The following is a 16867-nucleotide window of genomic DNA, read 5'->3' on the forward strand; positions in this document are numbered from 1 at the left end:
CTTGCCTTTATTGCTCGGTGCATAGAGTATAGGAGTTGGGAGGGTCATGTTATGGCTTTACAGGACATTGGTGAGGGCCACTTTTGGAATACTGTGCGCAATTCTGGTCTCCCTGCTACAGGAAAGATGTTGTGAAACTTGAAAGGGCACAGAAAAGATTTACAAGGATGTTGCCAGGGTTGGAGAGTTTGAGCTACAGGGAGAGGGTGAATAGGCTGGGGCTATTTTCCCTGGAGTGTCGGATACTGAGGGATGGCCTCACAGAGGTCTGTAAAATCATGAGGCAGATGGATAGGGTGAATAGCCAGGCACTTTTTCATGGTGTGGGGGAGTCCAAAACGAGAAGGTGTAGGTTTAAGGTGAGGGGTGGGGAAAGATTTAGAAGAGATCTAAGGGGTAACTTTTGACACAGAGGGTGGTGCGTGTATGGAATGAGCTGCCAGAGAATGTGGAGGAGGCTGGTACAGTTACAGCATTTAAAAGGCACCTGGACGGGGACATGAATATGGAGGGTTGAGGGGGATTTGGGCCAAATGCTGGCAAATAGGAATACATCAGTTTGGGGAACCTGGCCTACATGGGCGAGTTGAACTGAAGGTTCTGTGCAGTTTGATGCCTGTAAGTTTCCGAGTCTGTGTGGGTTTCCTCCGGGTGCTCTGGTTTCCTCCCACAGCCGGAAAATGTGCAGGTTAGGGTGGATTGCTCATGGGAAATGCAGGGTTACGGGGATGGGGTGGATTGCTTTTTGGAGGAGAGGCGTGGACTCAATGGGCTGAATGGCCTGCTGCCACACTGTAGGGATTCTATGATTTTATGATTTGAAACCTGAAAGTTCACAGTTTAATACACATGGAGGCAGTTGGTACAAGCAATTCAATAAAGTTAGCAACTTCAGGTCATCCTTGGGGCAGGGAACAGAAATTACCTTCCAAGAGGTTTCAGGGAATGTTCAGACAAGGAGACCATTTTTTCAGGTTACAGTGAAAGGAACAATGGATGATGGCACGCACTGAATCTGGATTCAAAAACACACAGCAAACTTTAATCTGGAGATTAACTCGTTCAATGCTGAATTGTTAATGTTCGAGATGGGGACCAGGGAGCTGTCTGTCTGAGTCACAATTAGCAGCTAATGAGAGAGTCACCCCACTCCACAGCCAGTGTGACAGTGCGGCCCCTCGCCCCACTCCACAGCCAGTGTGACAGTGTGGCCCCTCACCCCACTCCACAGCCAGTGTGACAGTGCGGCCCCTCGCCCCACTCCACAGCCAGTGTGACAGTGCGGCCCCTCGCCCCACTCCACAGCCAGTGTGACAGTGTGGCCCCTCACCCCACTCCACAGCCAGTGTGACAGTGTGGCCCCTCGCCCCACTCCACAGCCAGTGTGACAGTGCGGCCCCTCGCCCCACTCCACAGCCAGTGTGACAGTGCGGCCCCTCGCCCCACTCCACAGCCAGTGTGACAGTGCGGCCCCTCGCCCCACTCCACAGCCAGTGTGACAGTGTGGCCCCTCACCCCGACCGCACCCAGTGTGACAGTGCGGCCCCTCACCCCGACCGCACCCAGTGTGACAGTGCGACCCCTCACCCCGACCGCACCCAGAGTGACAGTGCGACCCCTCACCCCGACCGCACCCAGTGTGACAGTGCGGCCCCTCGCCCCGACCACACCCAGTGTGACAGTGCGGCCCCTCGCCCCACTCCACAGCCAGTGTGACAGTGCGACCCCTCACCCTGATCAAACCCAGTGTGACAGTGCGACCCCTCACCCCGATCGAACCCAGTGTGACAGTGCAGCCCCTCACCCTGATCGAACCCAGTGTGACAGTGCGGCCCCTCGCCCCACTCCACAGCCAGTGTGACAGTGCGACCCCTCACCCTGATCAAACCCAGTGTGACAGTGCGACCCCTCACCCCGATCGAACCCAGTGTGACAGTGCGGCCCCTCACCCCGACCGAACCCTGTGTGACAGTGCGGCCCCTCACCCCGACCGCACCCAGTGTGACAGTGCGACCCCTCACCCCGATCGAACCCAGTGTGACAGTGCGACCCCTCACCCCGACCGCACCCAGTGTGACAGTGCGGCCCCTCACCCCGATCGAACCCAGTGTGACAGTGCGACCCCTCACCCTGATCGAACCCAGTGTGACAGTGCGACCCCTCACCCCGATCGAACCCAGTGTGACAGTGCGACCCCTCACCCCGATCGAACCCAGTGTGACAGTGCGACCCCTCACCCTGATCGAACCCAGTGTGACAGTGCGACCCCTCACCCCGACCGCACCCAGTGTGACAGTGCGACCCCTCACCCTGATCGAACCCAGTGTGACAGTGCGGCCCCTCACTTTGATCGAACCCAGTGTGACAGTGCGGCCCCTCACCCTGATCGAACCCAGTGTGACAGTGCGACCCCTCACCCCGATCGAACCCAGTGTGACAGTGCGACCCCTCACCCCGATCGCACCCAGTGTGACAGTGCGACCCCTCACCCTGATCGAACCCAGTGTGACAGTGCGACCCCTCACCCCGATCGCACCCAGTGTGACAGTGCGACCCCTCACCCTGATCGAACCCAGTGTGACAGTGCGACCCCTCACTTTGATCGAACCCAGTGTGACAGTGCGGCCCCTCACCCTGATCGAACCCAGTGTGACAGTGCGGCCCCTCACCCTGATCGAACCCAGTGTGACAGTGCGACCCCTCACCCCGACCGCACCCAGTGTGACAGTGCGACCCCTCACCCTGATCGAACCCAGTGTGACAGTGCGACCCCTCACCCTGATCGAACCCAGTGTGACAGTGCGACCCCTCACTTTGATCGAACCCAGTGTGACAGTGCGGCCCCTCACCCTGATCGAACCCAGTGTGACAGTGTGGCCCCTCACCCCGACCACACCCAGTGTGACAGTGCGGCCCCTCACCCTGATCGAACCCAGTGTGACAGTGCGACCCCTCACCCTGATCGAACCCTGTGTGACAGTGCGGCCCCTCACCCTGATCGAACCCAGTGTGACAGTGCGGCCCCTCACCCTGATCGAACCCAGTGTGACAGTGCGACCCCTCACCCCGACCGCACCCAGTGTGACAGTGCGACCCCTCACCCTGATCGAACCCAGTGTGACAGTGCGGCCCCTCACCCTGATCGAACCCAGTGTGACAGTGCGACCCCTCACCCCGATCGAACCCAGTGTGACAGTGCGACCCCTCACCCCGATCGCACCCAGTGTGACAGTGCGGCCCCTCACCCCGACCACACCCAGTGTGACAGTGCGACCCCTCACCCCGATCGAACCCAGTGTGACAGTGCGTCACATCACCCCGATCGAACCCAGTGTGACAGTGCGGCCCCTCACCCCGATCGAACCCAGTGTGACAGTGCGTCACATCACCCCGATCGCACCCAGTGTGACAGTGCGGCCCCTCACCCCGACCACACCCAGTGTGACAGTGCGTCACATCACCCTGATCGAACCCAGTGTGACAGTGCGTCACATCACCCCGATCGCACCCAGTGTGACAGTGCGGCCCCTCACCCCGATCGAACCCAGTGTGACAGTGCGTCACATCACCCTGATCGAACCCAGTGTGACAGTGCGTCACATCACCCTGATCGAACCCAGTGTGACAGTGCGGCCCCTCACCCCGACCGCACCCAGTGTGACAGTGCGGCCCCTCACCCTGATCGAACCCAGTGTGACAGTGCGTCACATCACCCCGATCGCACCCAGTGTGACAGTGCGGCCCCTCACCCCGACCACACCCAGTGTGACAGTGCGTCACATCACCCTGATCGAACCCAGTGTGACAGTGCGTCACATCACCCCGATCGCACCCAGTGTGACAGTGCGGCCCCTCACCCCGATCGAACCCAGTGTGACAGTGCGTCACATCACCCTGATCGAACCCAGTGTGACAGTGCGGCCCCTCACCCTGATCGAACCCAGTGTGACAGTGCGACCCCTCACCCTGATCGAACCCAGTGTGACAGTGCGACCCCTCACCCCGATCGAACCCAGTGTGACAGTGCGGCCCCTCACTTTGATCGAACCCAGTGTGACAGTGCGGCCCCTCACCCCGACCGCACCCAGTGTGACAGTGCGGCCCCTCACTTTGATCGAACCCTGTGTGACAGTGCGACCCCTCACCCCGATCGAACCCAGTGTGACAGTGCGACCCCTCACCCCGATCGAACCCAGTGTGACAGTGCGGCCCCTCACCCCGATCGAACCCAGTGTGACAGTGCGTCACATCACCCCGATCGCACCCAGTGTGACAGTGCGGCCCCTCACCCCGACCACACCCAGTGTGACAGTGCGGCCCCTCACCCTGATCGAACCCAGTGTGACAGTGCGGCCCCTCACCCTGATCGAACCCAGTGTGACAGTGCGGCCCCTCACCCCGACCGCACCCAGTGTGACAGTGCGGCCCCTCACCCTGATCGAACCCAGTGTGACAGTGCGGCCCCTCACCCCGATCGCACCCAGTGTGACAGTGCGGCCCCTCACCCCGATCGAACCCAGTGTGACAGTGCGTCACATCACCCCGATCGCACCCAGTGTGACAGTGCGGCCCCTCACCCCGATCGAACCCAGTGTGACAGTGCGTCACATCACCCCGATCGCACCCAGTGTGACAGTGCGGCCCCTCACCCCGACCACACCCAGTGTGACAGTGCGGCCCCTCACCCTGATCGAACCCAGTGTGACAGTGCGGCCCCTCACCCTGATCGAACCCAGTGTGACAGTGCGGCCCCTCACCCTGATCGAACCCAGTGTGACAGTGCGGCCCCTCACCCCGATCGCACCCAGTGTGACAGTGCGGCCCCTCACCCCGATCGAACCCAGTGTGACAGTGCGTCACATCACCCCGATCGCACCCAGTGTGACAGTGCGGCCCCTCACCCCGATCGAACCCAGTGTGACAGTGCGTCACATCACCCCGATCGCACCCAGTGTGACAGTGCGGCCCCTCACCCCGACCACACCCAGTGTGACAGTGCGGCCCCTCACCCTGATCGAACCCAGTGTGACAGTGCGGCCCCTCACCCTGATCGAACCCAGTGTGACAGTGCGGCCCCTCACCCTGATCGAACCCAGTGTGACAGTGCGGCCCCTCACCCCGATCGCACCCAGTGTGACAGTGCGGCCCCTCACCCCGATCGAACCCAGTGTGACAGTGCGTCACATCACCCCGATCGCACCCAGTGTGACAGTGCGACCCCTCACCCCGACCACACCCAGAGTGACAGTGCGACCCCTCACCCCGATCGAACCCAGAGTGACAGTGCGACCCCTCACCCTGATCGAACCCAGTGTGACAGTGCGGCCCCTCACCCTGATCGAACCCAGTGTGACAGTGCGACCCCTCACCCCGACCGCACCCAGTGTGACAGTGCGGCCCCTCACCCCGACCGCACCCAGTGTGACAGTGCGGCCCCTCGCCCCGACCGAACCCAGTGTGACAGTGCGTCACATCACCCCGACCGCACCCAGTGTGACAGTGCGACCCCTCACCCCGATCGAACCCAGTGTGACAGTGCGGCCCCTCACCCCGATCGCACCCAGTGTGACAGTGCGGCCCCTCACCCCGACCGCACCCAGTGTGACAGTGCGACCCCTCACCCCGATCGAACCCAGTGTGACAGTGCGGCCCCTCACCCCGATCGAACCCAGTGTGACAGTGCGGCCCCTCACCCTGATCGAACCCAGTGTGACAGTGCGACCCCTCACCCTGATCGCACCCAGTGTGACAGTGCGGCCCCTCACCCTGATCGAACCCAGTGTGACAGTGCGACCCCTCACCCTGATCGAACCCAGTGTGACAGTGCGGCCCCTCACTTTGATCGAACCCAGTGTGACAGTGCGGCCCCTCACCCTGATCGAACCCAGTGTGACAGTGCGGCCCCTCACCCCGATCGAACCCAGAGTGACAGTGCGACCCCTCACCCTGATCGAACCCAGTGTGACAGTGCGGCCCCTCACCCTGATCGAACCCAGTGTGACAGTGCGGCCCCTCACCCTGATCGAACCCAGTGTGACAGTGCGGCCCCTCACCCCGATCGAACCCAGAGTGACAGTGCGACCCCTCACCCTGATCGAACCCAGTGTGACAGTGCGACCCCTCACCCCGACCACACCCAGAGTGACAGTGCGGCCCCTCACCCCGATCGAACCCAGTGTGACAGTGCGACCCCTCACCCCGACCACACCCAGAGTGACAGTGCGGCCCCTCACCCTGATCGAACCCAGTGTGACAGTGCGACCCCTCACCCCGATCGAACCCAGTGTGACAGTGCGACCCCTCACCCCGATCGAACCCAGTGTGACAGTGCGACCCCTCACCCTGATCGAACCCAGTGTGACAGTGCGACCCCTCACCCTGATCGAACCCAGTGTGACAGTGCGGCCCCTCACCCCGATCGAACCCAGTGTGACAGTGCGACCCCTCACCCCGATCGAACCCAGTGTGACAGTGCGACCCCTCACCCCGATCGAACCCAGTGTGACAGTGCGACCCCTCACCCCGATCGAACCCAGTGTGACAGTGCGACCCCTCACCCTGATCGAACCCAGTGTGACAGTGCGGCCCCTCACCCTGATCGAACCCAGTGTGACAGTGCGGCCCCTCACCCTGATCGAACCCAGTGTGACAGTGCGACCCCTCACCCCGATCGAACCCAGTGTGACAGTGCGACCCCTCACCCTGATCGAACCCAGTGTGACAGTGCGACCCCTCACCCCGATCGAACCCAGTGTGACAGTGCGACCCCTCACCCCGATCGAACCCAGTGTGACAGTGCGACCCCTCACCCTGATCGAACCCAGTGTGACAGTGCGGCCCCTCACCCTGATCGAACCCAGTGTGACAGTGCGACCCCTCACCCTGATCGAACCCAGTGTGACAGTGCGGCCCCTCACCCTGATCGAACCCAGTGTGACAGTGCGGCCCCTCACCCTGATCGAACCCAGTGTGACAGTGCGACCCCTCACCCCGACCGCACCCAGTGTGACAGTGCGGCCCCTCACCCTGATCGAACCCAGTGTGACAGTGCGGCCCCTCACCCTGATCGAACCCAGTGTGACAGTGCGGCCCCTCACTTTGATCGAACCCAGTGTGACAGTGCGACCCCTCGCCCCGATCGAACCCAGTGTGACAGTGCGGCCCCTCACCCCGATCGAACCCAGTGTGACAGTGCGGCCCCTCACCCTGATCGAACCCAGTGTGACAGTGCGGCCCCTCGCCCCGACCGCACCCAGTGTGACAGTGCGGCCCCTCACCCTGATCGAACCCAGTGTGACAGTGCGGCCCCTCGCCCCGACCGCACCCTGTGTGACAGTGCGACCCCTCACCCCGATCGCACCCAGTGTGACAGTGCGACCCCTCACCCCGACCGCACCCTGTGTGACAGTGCGGCCCCTCACCCCGACCGCACCCTGTGTGACAGTGCGACCCCTCACCCCGACCGCACCCTGTGTGACAGTGCGGCCCCTCACCCCGACCGCACCCTGTGTGACAGTGCGGCCCCTCACCCTGATCGAACCCAGTGTGACAGTGCGACCCCTCACCCTGATCGAACCCAGTGTGACAGTGCGGCCCCTCACCCCGACCGCACCCTGTGTGACAGTCCGACCCCTCACCCCGACCACACCCAGTGTGACAGTGCGGCCCCTCACCCCGACCACACCCAGTGTGACAGTGCGGCCCCTCACCCCGATCGAACCCAGTGTGACAGTGCGACCCCTCACCCTGATCGAACCCAGTGTGACAGTGCGGCCCCTCGCCCCGATCGAACCCAGTGTGACAGTGCGACCCCTCACCCTGATCGAACCCAGTGTGACAGTGCGGCCCCTCGCCCCGACCGCACCCAGTGTGACAGTGCGGCCCCTCACCCTGATCGAACCCAGTGTGACAGTGCGGCCCCTCGCCCCGACCGCACCCTGTGTGACAGTGTGGCCCCTCACCCCGACCGCACCCTGTGTGACAGTCCGACCCCTCACCCCGACCACACCCAGTGTGACAGTGCGGCCCCTCACCCCGACCACACCCAGTGTGACAGTGCGGCCCCTCACCCCGACCGCACCCTGTGTGACAGTGCGACCCCTCACCCCGACCACACCCAGTGTGACAGTGCGGCCCCTCACCCCGATCGCACCCAGTGTGACAGTGCGGCCCCTCGCCCCGACCGCTCCCAGTGTGACAGCGAGACCCCTCGCCCTGACCGCACCCAGTGTGACAGCGAGACCCCTCGCCCCGACCGCTCCCAGTGCGACATCGAGACCCCTCGCCCCGACCGCTCCCAGTGCGACAGCGAGACCCCTCGCCCTGACCGCACCCAGTGTGACAGTGCGATCCCTCACCCCGACCGCAGCCAGTGAGACAGCGCGATCCCACACCCTGACTGCAGCCAGTGAGACCCCTCAGCCTGACAGCAGCCAGTGTGACAGTGCGATCCCTCACCTCAACTGCACCCAGTGTGACTCCTCACCCCGAATGCAGCCAGTGCGACCGCTCAACCTGATCACACCTAGTGTGATTCCTCGCCCCGACCACAGCCAGTGTGACAGTGAGTCCCCTCGCCCCGATGGCAGCCAGTGCGACCCCCTCACTATGAACATAGTCGATGCTTACATGACCGGACAACATCTTTGTATCGGGCAACACTCTGGGATTCTCTAGCGCGTGAAAGATGCTATACAAATGAACGCAGTTGTTTGAAGCAGAGATTCCGCCCCCCCCATGCAAATATTGTGGCGGGGCGGGGGGGGGGGGGCGCGGCAAAGCTCCCGAAACCTGAAATCTCCGACAGACCATGCAGCAAGCCGCACCCCCCCCCAAAAACTCCGGGTGGAATTCAGTGAACCTCGGCGAGGCAGCGCTGTCCCCAGTTTTAACTCACTGTAAAAGTTTTAGTGAACTTTCCCAACTTGTGCTGAAGTTTGGAAAGTGAACAAAGTGGGGACGGCAGCGTTTTGCTGACCCGGCGGAGAGGTCGGGCAGCCCCTCAGAGAGTCCTGTACAACACCGGGAAGGGGTCTGTGCTGCAGGCGGACGGAGAGGAGGGGTATTTCCCGCGGAGACTGAGTGGATATTTACCGGAGTGTGTGTCCCGGGAGCGGTTGTATTCCAGGTCCTTGCGCCTCCCGCACAGCCCCTGCCCCTGCACCAGGGCTTGCAGCGGGTACTCGGTGTCGCTGCGGGGGTAACAGCGGAGCCCAGCCCCGCAGCGAGGGGTATAGACCCCGCACGGTTCCCCCAGACTCCGGGCACAGCTCCAGCAGCAGCCGCATCCCGGTTCCCGCACTGTCTCCCTGCAGCCTGCTGGAGAGCTGCAGCCCGCTAGCTGCTCAGCCCCACACGGGGGGCAACGGAAAGCAACCTCATCAGCCAACAACAACCCCAGCCCGACAGCCAGCAGCACGGCTAACGGCAGGCCGCCCCCTACACCGCACAGCAAGATCCCACACATCCCCATCCCCGCACAGCCCGCAGCTCAGTGAGCGGGGGGGGGGGGGGGGCGCTGCTGGGTCCTAGTGCCCGCCCCCACACCCCTTCACCGGGTGGGGAGGAACTGCTGGGTCCTAGTGCCCGCCCCCACTCCCCTTTACCGGGTGGGGGGGAACTGCTGGGTCCTAGTGCCCGCCCCCACTCCCCTTCACCGGGTGGGGGGAACTGCTGGGTCCTAGTGCCCGCCCCCACTCCCCTTTACCGGGTGGGGAGGAACTGCTGGGTCCTAGTGCCCGCCCCCACTCCCCTTCACCGGGTGGGGGGAACTGCTGGGTCCTAGTGCCCGCCCCCACTCCCCTTTACCGGGTGGGGGGGAACTGCTGGGTCCTAGTGCCCGCCCCCACTCCCCATCACCGGGTGGGGGGGAACTGCTGGGTCCTAGTGCCCGCCCCCACTCCCCATCACCGGGTGGGGGGGAACTGCTGGGTCCTAGTGCCCGCCCCCACACCCCATCACCGGGTGGGGGGGGAACTGCTGGGTCCTAGTGCCCGCCCCCACACCCCATCACCGGGTGGGGGGGGAACTGCTGGGTCCTAGTGCCCGCCCCCACTCCCCTTCACCGGGTGGGGGGGAACTGCTGGGTCCTAGTGCCCGCCGCCACACCCCATCCCGGGGGGGGGGGGGAGAACTGATGGGTCCTAGTGCCTGCCCCCACGCCCCATCACCGGGGGGAAACTGCTGGGTCCTAGTGCCCGCCCCCACACCCCAACACGGGGGGGGGGGAACTGCTGGGTCCTAGTGCCCGCCCCTTCACCAGGGGGAAACTGCTGGGTCCTAGTGCCCGCCCCCTCGCCCCTTAACCGGGGGTAAACTGCTGGGTCTCAGTGCCCTCCCCAACTCCTCTTCACCGGGGGGGGGGGGGGGCGTTCTGCCGGGTCCTAGTGCCCTCCCCACCACACCCTTTCACCAGGGGGAAAACTGCTGGGTCCTAGTGCCCTCCCCAACTCCTCTTCACCGGGGGAATTCTGCTGGGTCCTAGTGCCCTCCCCAACACTTCTTCACCAGGGGAAAACTGCTGGGTCCTAGTGCCCTCCCCAATACCCCCTTCACCAGGGGAAAAAGATTGGAGCGACTGGGCTTGTATACTCTTGAGTTTAGAAGGATGAGAGGGGACCTGATTGAGACGTATAAGATTATTAAGGGATTGGACACTGTGGAGGCAGAAGCATGTTTCCGCTGATGGGTGAGCCCAGGACCAGAGGACACAGTTTAAAAATAAGGGGTAGGCCATTTAGAACAGAGTTGAGGAAAAACTTCTTCACCCAGAGAGTGGTGGATATATGGAATGCTCTGCCCCAGAAGGCAGTGGAGGCCAACTCTCTGGATACTTTCAAGAAAGAGATAGACAGAGCTCTTAAAGATAGTGGAATCAAGGGTTATGGGGATAAGGCAGGAACAGGATATTGATTGTGGATGATCAACCATGATCATAATGAATGGTGGTGCTGGCTTGAAGGGCCAAATGGCCTACTCCAGTACCTATTGTCTATTGTCTATTGTTTATTGTCTAAAACTGCTGGGTCCTAGTGCCCTCCCCGACTCCCCCTCACCAGGGGGAAAACTGCTGGGTCCTAGTGCCCGCCCCCACTCTCCTTCACCAGGGGGAAAACTGCTGGGTCCTAGTGGCCTCCTCCACTCACCTTCACCAGGGGAAAACTGCTGGGTCCTAGTGGCCCCCCCATCAGTCAGGGGGCGTTGCTGGGTCCTCCTGCCCTCCCCCGATTCAGGCGGCACCACTGTGTAAAGGTTATGCCCTCCAGGGACACTGCTGCCCTATTGCCCTCCCCCAATCCAGGAGAACTGCTGGGTCCTAGTGCCACACTGCTGCTATGAGCGTAGGTGGTAAAGGGAGTGGGATGTTTGTGGATGTGGTACCAATCAAGCGTCTGCTTTGTCCTGGATGGTGTTGAGCTTCTTGAGTGTTATTGGAATGTACTTATCCAGGCAAGTGGGGAGTATTCCATCACACTCCTGACTTGTGCCTTGTAGATGGTGGGACAGGCTTTGGGGAGTCAGGAGGTGAGTTACTCACTGCAGGATTCCTAACATCTGGCCTGCTCCTGTAGCCTCTATGTAAACTGAGTCCAGTTCAGTTTCTGGTGAATGGTAAACCCCAGGAAGTTGATAGTGGGGGATTCAGTGATGGTAACACCATTGATAAGTAATGTCCCCATGGTGGGCTCATGCAGAAGGTAAGGAGCTATGCGATAGGGGAAATGTGGCAGAGATAATGGAAACTGCAGATGCTGGAGAATCCGAGATAACAAAGTGTGGGGCTGGATGAACACAGCAGGCCAAGCAGCATCTTAGGAGCACAAAAGCTGACGTTTCGGGCCGAGAGCCTTCATCAGAAAAGGGAGAGGGGGAGAGGGTTCTGAATTAAATAGGGAGAGAGGAGGAGGCAGCTTGAAGATGAATAGAGGAGAGGTTTGGTGGAGAGGAGAGTATAGGTGGGGAGGTAGGGAAGGGATAGGTCAGTCCAGGGAGGACGGACAGGTCAGGGGGGTGGGATGAGGGTAGTAGGTAGGAAATGGAGGTGCAGCTTGAGGTGGGAGGAGGGGATAGGTGAGAAAAAGAACAGGTTGGGGAGGCGGGGACAAGCTGGGCTGGTTTTGGGATGCAGTGGGGGGAGGGGACGAACTGGGCTGGTTTTGGGATGCAGTGGGGGGAGGGGACATTTTGAAGCTTGTGAAATCCACATTGATACTATTGGACTGCAGGGTTCCCAAGCGGAATATTCAGAATTGGCTGACCCTTAGAAGACAAAGGGTGGTAGTGGATGGAAAATATGCAACATGGTGCTCAGTTACAAATGGTGTACCACAAGGATCTGTTCTGGGTCCTCTTCTATTTGTGACTTTTGTAAATGATTTGGATGAAGGAGTGGAAGGGTGGATTAGCAAGTTCGCGGATGATACAAAGGTGGGTCATGTTGTGGACAGTGCAGAGGGCTGTTCTAGGTTACAAAGGGACATTGATAGGATGCAGAGGTGGGCTGAGAAGTGGCAGACAGAGTTTAACCCTGAAAAGTGTGAGGTGGTTCATTTTGGAAGGACAAACTTGAAAGCAGAATACAGGGTTAACGGAAAGATTCTTGGCAGTCTGGAGGAGCAGAGGGATCTTGGGGTTCATGTCCATGGTTCCCTGAAAGCTGCCACCCAGGTGGATAGAGTTGTTAAGAAGGCGTATGGTGTGTTAGCTTTCATTAATAGAGGGATTGAGTTCAAGAGTTGTGAAGCCATGCTCCAGCTGAACAAAAGCCTGGATTGGCCACATCTGGAATATTGTGTCCAGTTCGGGTTGTCTCATTACAGGAAAGATGTGGAAGCGTTGGAAAAGGTGCAGAGGAGATTTACCAGGATGTTGCCTGGAATGGAGGGACGGTCTTATGAGGAAAGACTGAGAGAGTAAGGGCTTTTCTCTTTAGAACGACGAAGGATGAGAGGTGACTTGATCGAGCTGTACAAAGTGATCAGAGGTATAGATAGAGTGGACAGCCAGAGACTTTTTCCTAGGGGATAGCTATTACGAGGGGGCGTAGCTTTAAAGTGAGTGGAGGTAGATATAGGGGAAACGTCAGAGGTAGGTTCTTTACTCAGAGAGTGGGCGGGGTGTAGAATGCATTGCTGGAGAGGTTAGTGGAGTTGGCCTCATTTGGGACAATTAAGCGGCTATTAGACAGGCATATGGATGATAGTATAAGATAGGGGTAGAGGTTAGACAGACCTTAGGATTAGGGTAAAAGTTCAGCACAACATCGTGGGCCGAAGAGCCTGTACTGTGCTGTACTATTCTATGTTCTATCATCGTGAAGGGGCGGTGGTTAGATTGTCTCTTATTGCTTATGGTCATAGCCTGGCAAATGCCACTTGCTGCTTGCCAACTCAAGATTTGGAATGCTTCTTTGTTAGCAAGTCCTAGATCTTCCTGCCAACTGGAATAAATGTCACCATACTGCTGGGTCCTAGTGCCTGGTCAGTTCACCTTCAGAGCAGGTAAAGGCCTTGCGGTGTCTGACTTCACTCTAAGGTTGACGCTGGGTCCTACTGCCCTCTGGCTTCAAAGGCACAACAGTGCCAGGCCCTAGTGCCCGCTCTCTTCACATCAGGATACTGCCTGAAATGTGCTGGGTCCTGGTCCCAACCAGGTTCACGATCAGGGCAGCAGAGTCTTCCTAGTTACATCACTGTCTGTGCAATACCAGGTCCCAGTGCCTGCTGAATCACTATCAGGGTACTTCCAGGTCCTATAGCCCACCAGTCTCAGTATCAGAGCAGATCTGAGTACCAGCGCCTATTGGAATTAGTCGTGTCAATAACAAGGCATTATAGTTTTAAGGAGAGGCAGACAGTTTAGAGGGGAGTTGAGGAAAACCTATTACACCCAGAGGGTGGTGGGGGTCCGGAATGCACTCCCTGGGTAATAGACAGAAAACCTCACAACCTTTATAAAGTACTTGCATGAGCAGTTGAAGTGTCATAACATTCAAGCCTATGGGCCTAGTGTAGGAAAGCGGGACTGCTGTCAGTAATAGTATGTTTTGGCTGAAGGGCCTCTTCAGTACCTATGATTCTATGACAATGGTCTGATTAGTTTCTGGTTAGCTGAACAGTGGTATATGTGAACAATGCAGAGGGAGAAGGCTCAAGACTGGGAGAGACAGAATTTCTCTCTCACACACACACACACATTCTCTGTCGCTCTCTCTCGCTCTCTCTGTCTCGCAACCGTACTCTCTCTCCTTCTCAGTGCCTCTCTCTCTCTTTCTCTCTCACTCTCTCTCTTTCTCTGTGTGTCTGTCTCACTTTCTCTCTCTCTTTCTCTGTGTCTCTCACTCTCACTCTCTCTCTCTCCCTCCCCCGCTCTCTTTCGGCAGTCAAAGAATTGAAACATGAAGAGAGTTAGTTACTTTCTCCTACTGGTTGCTGCCAGCTGTATCCTTTGGCAAATAACTGGGAGACTTTTCTATTTGTGTACCAATCAGCCTGGGACTCCTCTGAACAACTTGCAGAAGAAAAAGTACCTTCTCACTAAGTGTGGTGGCCTGTTTTGATTGAACTGATGTTTCCCCAATATTTCTCCATCCACCAGGAACATCACTGTTTGTTAGTCTTTGCCTGTTTGTGTTTGGAGGTGTTTAAACAGTTTGTGGAGATTCTTTGGTTACTAGGGGCCAGAACACACATCTTTGTGATGAGCAGTAGATCCTGTTAAGGACAGAAAGCTGGTTAATGTTTTCTGTTCAGCTGATTCCATCAGACAGATTTGTTGGGGCTGCATGAAGTGTGGAGCTGGATGAACACAGCAGGCCAAGCAGCTTCTTAAAGCTTTTGTGCTCCTGAGATGCTGCTTGGCCTGCTGTGTTCATCCAGCTTCACACTTTGTTATCTCGGATTCTCCAGCATCTGCAATTCCCATTATCTTTGGGGCTGCATGAACTTTGATTAAATTGCGAATGTTTATGATGACCATGAGAGGCAGGAGAATGAGCCACTTTCCTAAGTGAGCTGTGACAGGACAAAGCGCAATATTTCTAAGCTAAACATTACTAAAAAGAGACAAAAATTGAAGCTTTTTATCTTGAGCTTATATGGTTCCCGATCCAATGGAGATACAGTAGCAACTGTTAACTGTGAGTCACTGTGAGCTGATAAAGCTCCACACAGGCAGGCAAACTCTGATTGATCAGAGCAATGCCATGGTGAATGTAGCTGGGATTGGCAATCTCCAGAACTCTTCCTCAACAAAGAGAAAACAATGAATGTATTCACGCCTGCTGTGTTCATCCAGCTGCACACCATGTTATCGCAGATTCTCCAGCATTGGCAGTTCCTGCTATCAATGTATTCACTCCTTTTGCCAACACAAACCAGGGCCCTGTGTATGAGTCACTGTGGCCTATCATATACACAAATGAAACGTATTACCAGCCTGAATAATTTGATTAATGTGTAATTCTCCACACAGTCTGGATTATTTTGTAAATTCTACCCAATACCATAATCACATCTCGGATCAGACATTCTCTTCAGAGATGAGCAAGTATGGCCAGTTGAACAATGTTTGCACCATGCCCACTATGGGTTGTCAAAGGAACATCTTGTTTGAACAAGCCCACCAGCTTAGGGCCATGAGGCATACAAATTCAACCGAACTTTCAGCTGAAGCTTATGTAATATATACAACCAGATTTAGCATCAAGGAGGCCTAGAAAGACTGAGGTCAATTATTGCGGGCAAACTCTCCGGTGGTTGGAGTCATACATTGGCACATAGGAAGGTGGCCTTAGCTGCAGGAAGCCATTCATCTTTAATAAATGCCAGGCCCAGCCAATGACACCCACATCCCAGCAGTAAATTTAAAAGAAATTACTTATATGTATGGAAGGCAGAACATCTGCTTTAATGGCACCATTTTGTGCACAACACCACTCTGTGTTTATTGAACATTAACAATGTGAGGTGACAAGCTTCACCTGATGCTCAGTTTGGGACACCTTCCCCTTCTGGGGAGGCTTGGCTCTGCTTAGAGTTGAAAGTGTGTTTGGAGACCTATTCTTGGGCAATTACAATGTACAGAGAATGATGATATGATCTAGGATGGCTGTATCTCACAGGACATGGATTCCCTGTCTCAGCATCAAACTTGAGCCCTATTTGTGAGGTTACTAATTTAGTTGATTTTGTAACATGTGAGAGTGTAGGAATCCCAGTGCATAACTAGTGAACTCAGGTTTTTGATAGATGTTGCTGTGTAACCTATGGACAGGTTCTTCAACTTACACATTGAATAAAGACTGCTTGTTTGATCGCTCAATTTCAGTGGTAGATTCTGTCATGAAACAAACATTTCTGCCCAGCACACAAATGTGGTATAAGAGTTTTGGTGTCAGTGTGATGCCAGATGTGGGCTGCATGCCCCAAAGATTGGCTGAGTGCATCAAACTGTACCTCCCTTTGATTATTTGCTGTGGATCAATTGTGGCCAGCCCATCAGCAGGATTCTGTTATCGGACAACATTTACCAGATAATCCAAACCGAACAATCACACTGGAAAATAATTTGAGATTCTCAACTGGGTTCACAGTGTGTCTCATGTGTGTATGCCATTGGATTTGGATATATATATATTCACAAACAAGATAACAAAGTGTGAAGCTGGATGAACACAGCAGCCAAACAGCATCTCTGGACCACAAAAGCTGATGTTTTGGGCCTAAACCCTTCATCAGCTTTTGTGCTCCTGAGATGCTACTTGGCCTGCTGTGTTCATTCAGCTCCACACTTTGTTATCTTGGATTCTCCAGCATCTACAGTTCCCATTATTTTTGAGGTTTTAGAAGGCTATGGGCCATATGCTATC

General features: G+C 57.2%; 1 protein-coding gene across 1 annotated transcript in view; it reads right to left on the minus strand.

The window, feature by feature from the left end:
• Positions 1-9488, minus strand: part of igfbp2a (insulin-like growth factor binding protein 2a) — a 57340-nt gene extending 47852 nt beyond the window's left edge. Inside the window, exon 1 of the mRNA XM_048534624.2 lies at positions 9094-9488. Coding sequence (XP_048390581.1) covers positions 9094-9472 — 379 coding nt within the window. The 5' untranslated portion in view covers positions 9473-9488. The remainder of the gene's footprint in view (positions 1-9093) is intronic.
• Positions 9489-16867: the final 7379 nt, after the last annotated feature.

This window comes from Stegostoma tigrinum, chromosome 7 (genome assembly GCF_030684315.1).
Source record: "Stegostoma tigrinum isolate sSteTig4 chromosome 7, sSteTig4.hap1, whole genome shotgun sequence".
NCBI lineage: Eukaryota > Metazoa > Chordata > Chondrichthyes > Orectolobiformes > Stegostomatidae > Stegostoma > Stegostoma tigrinum.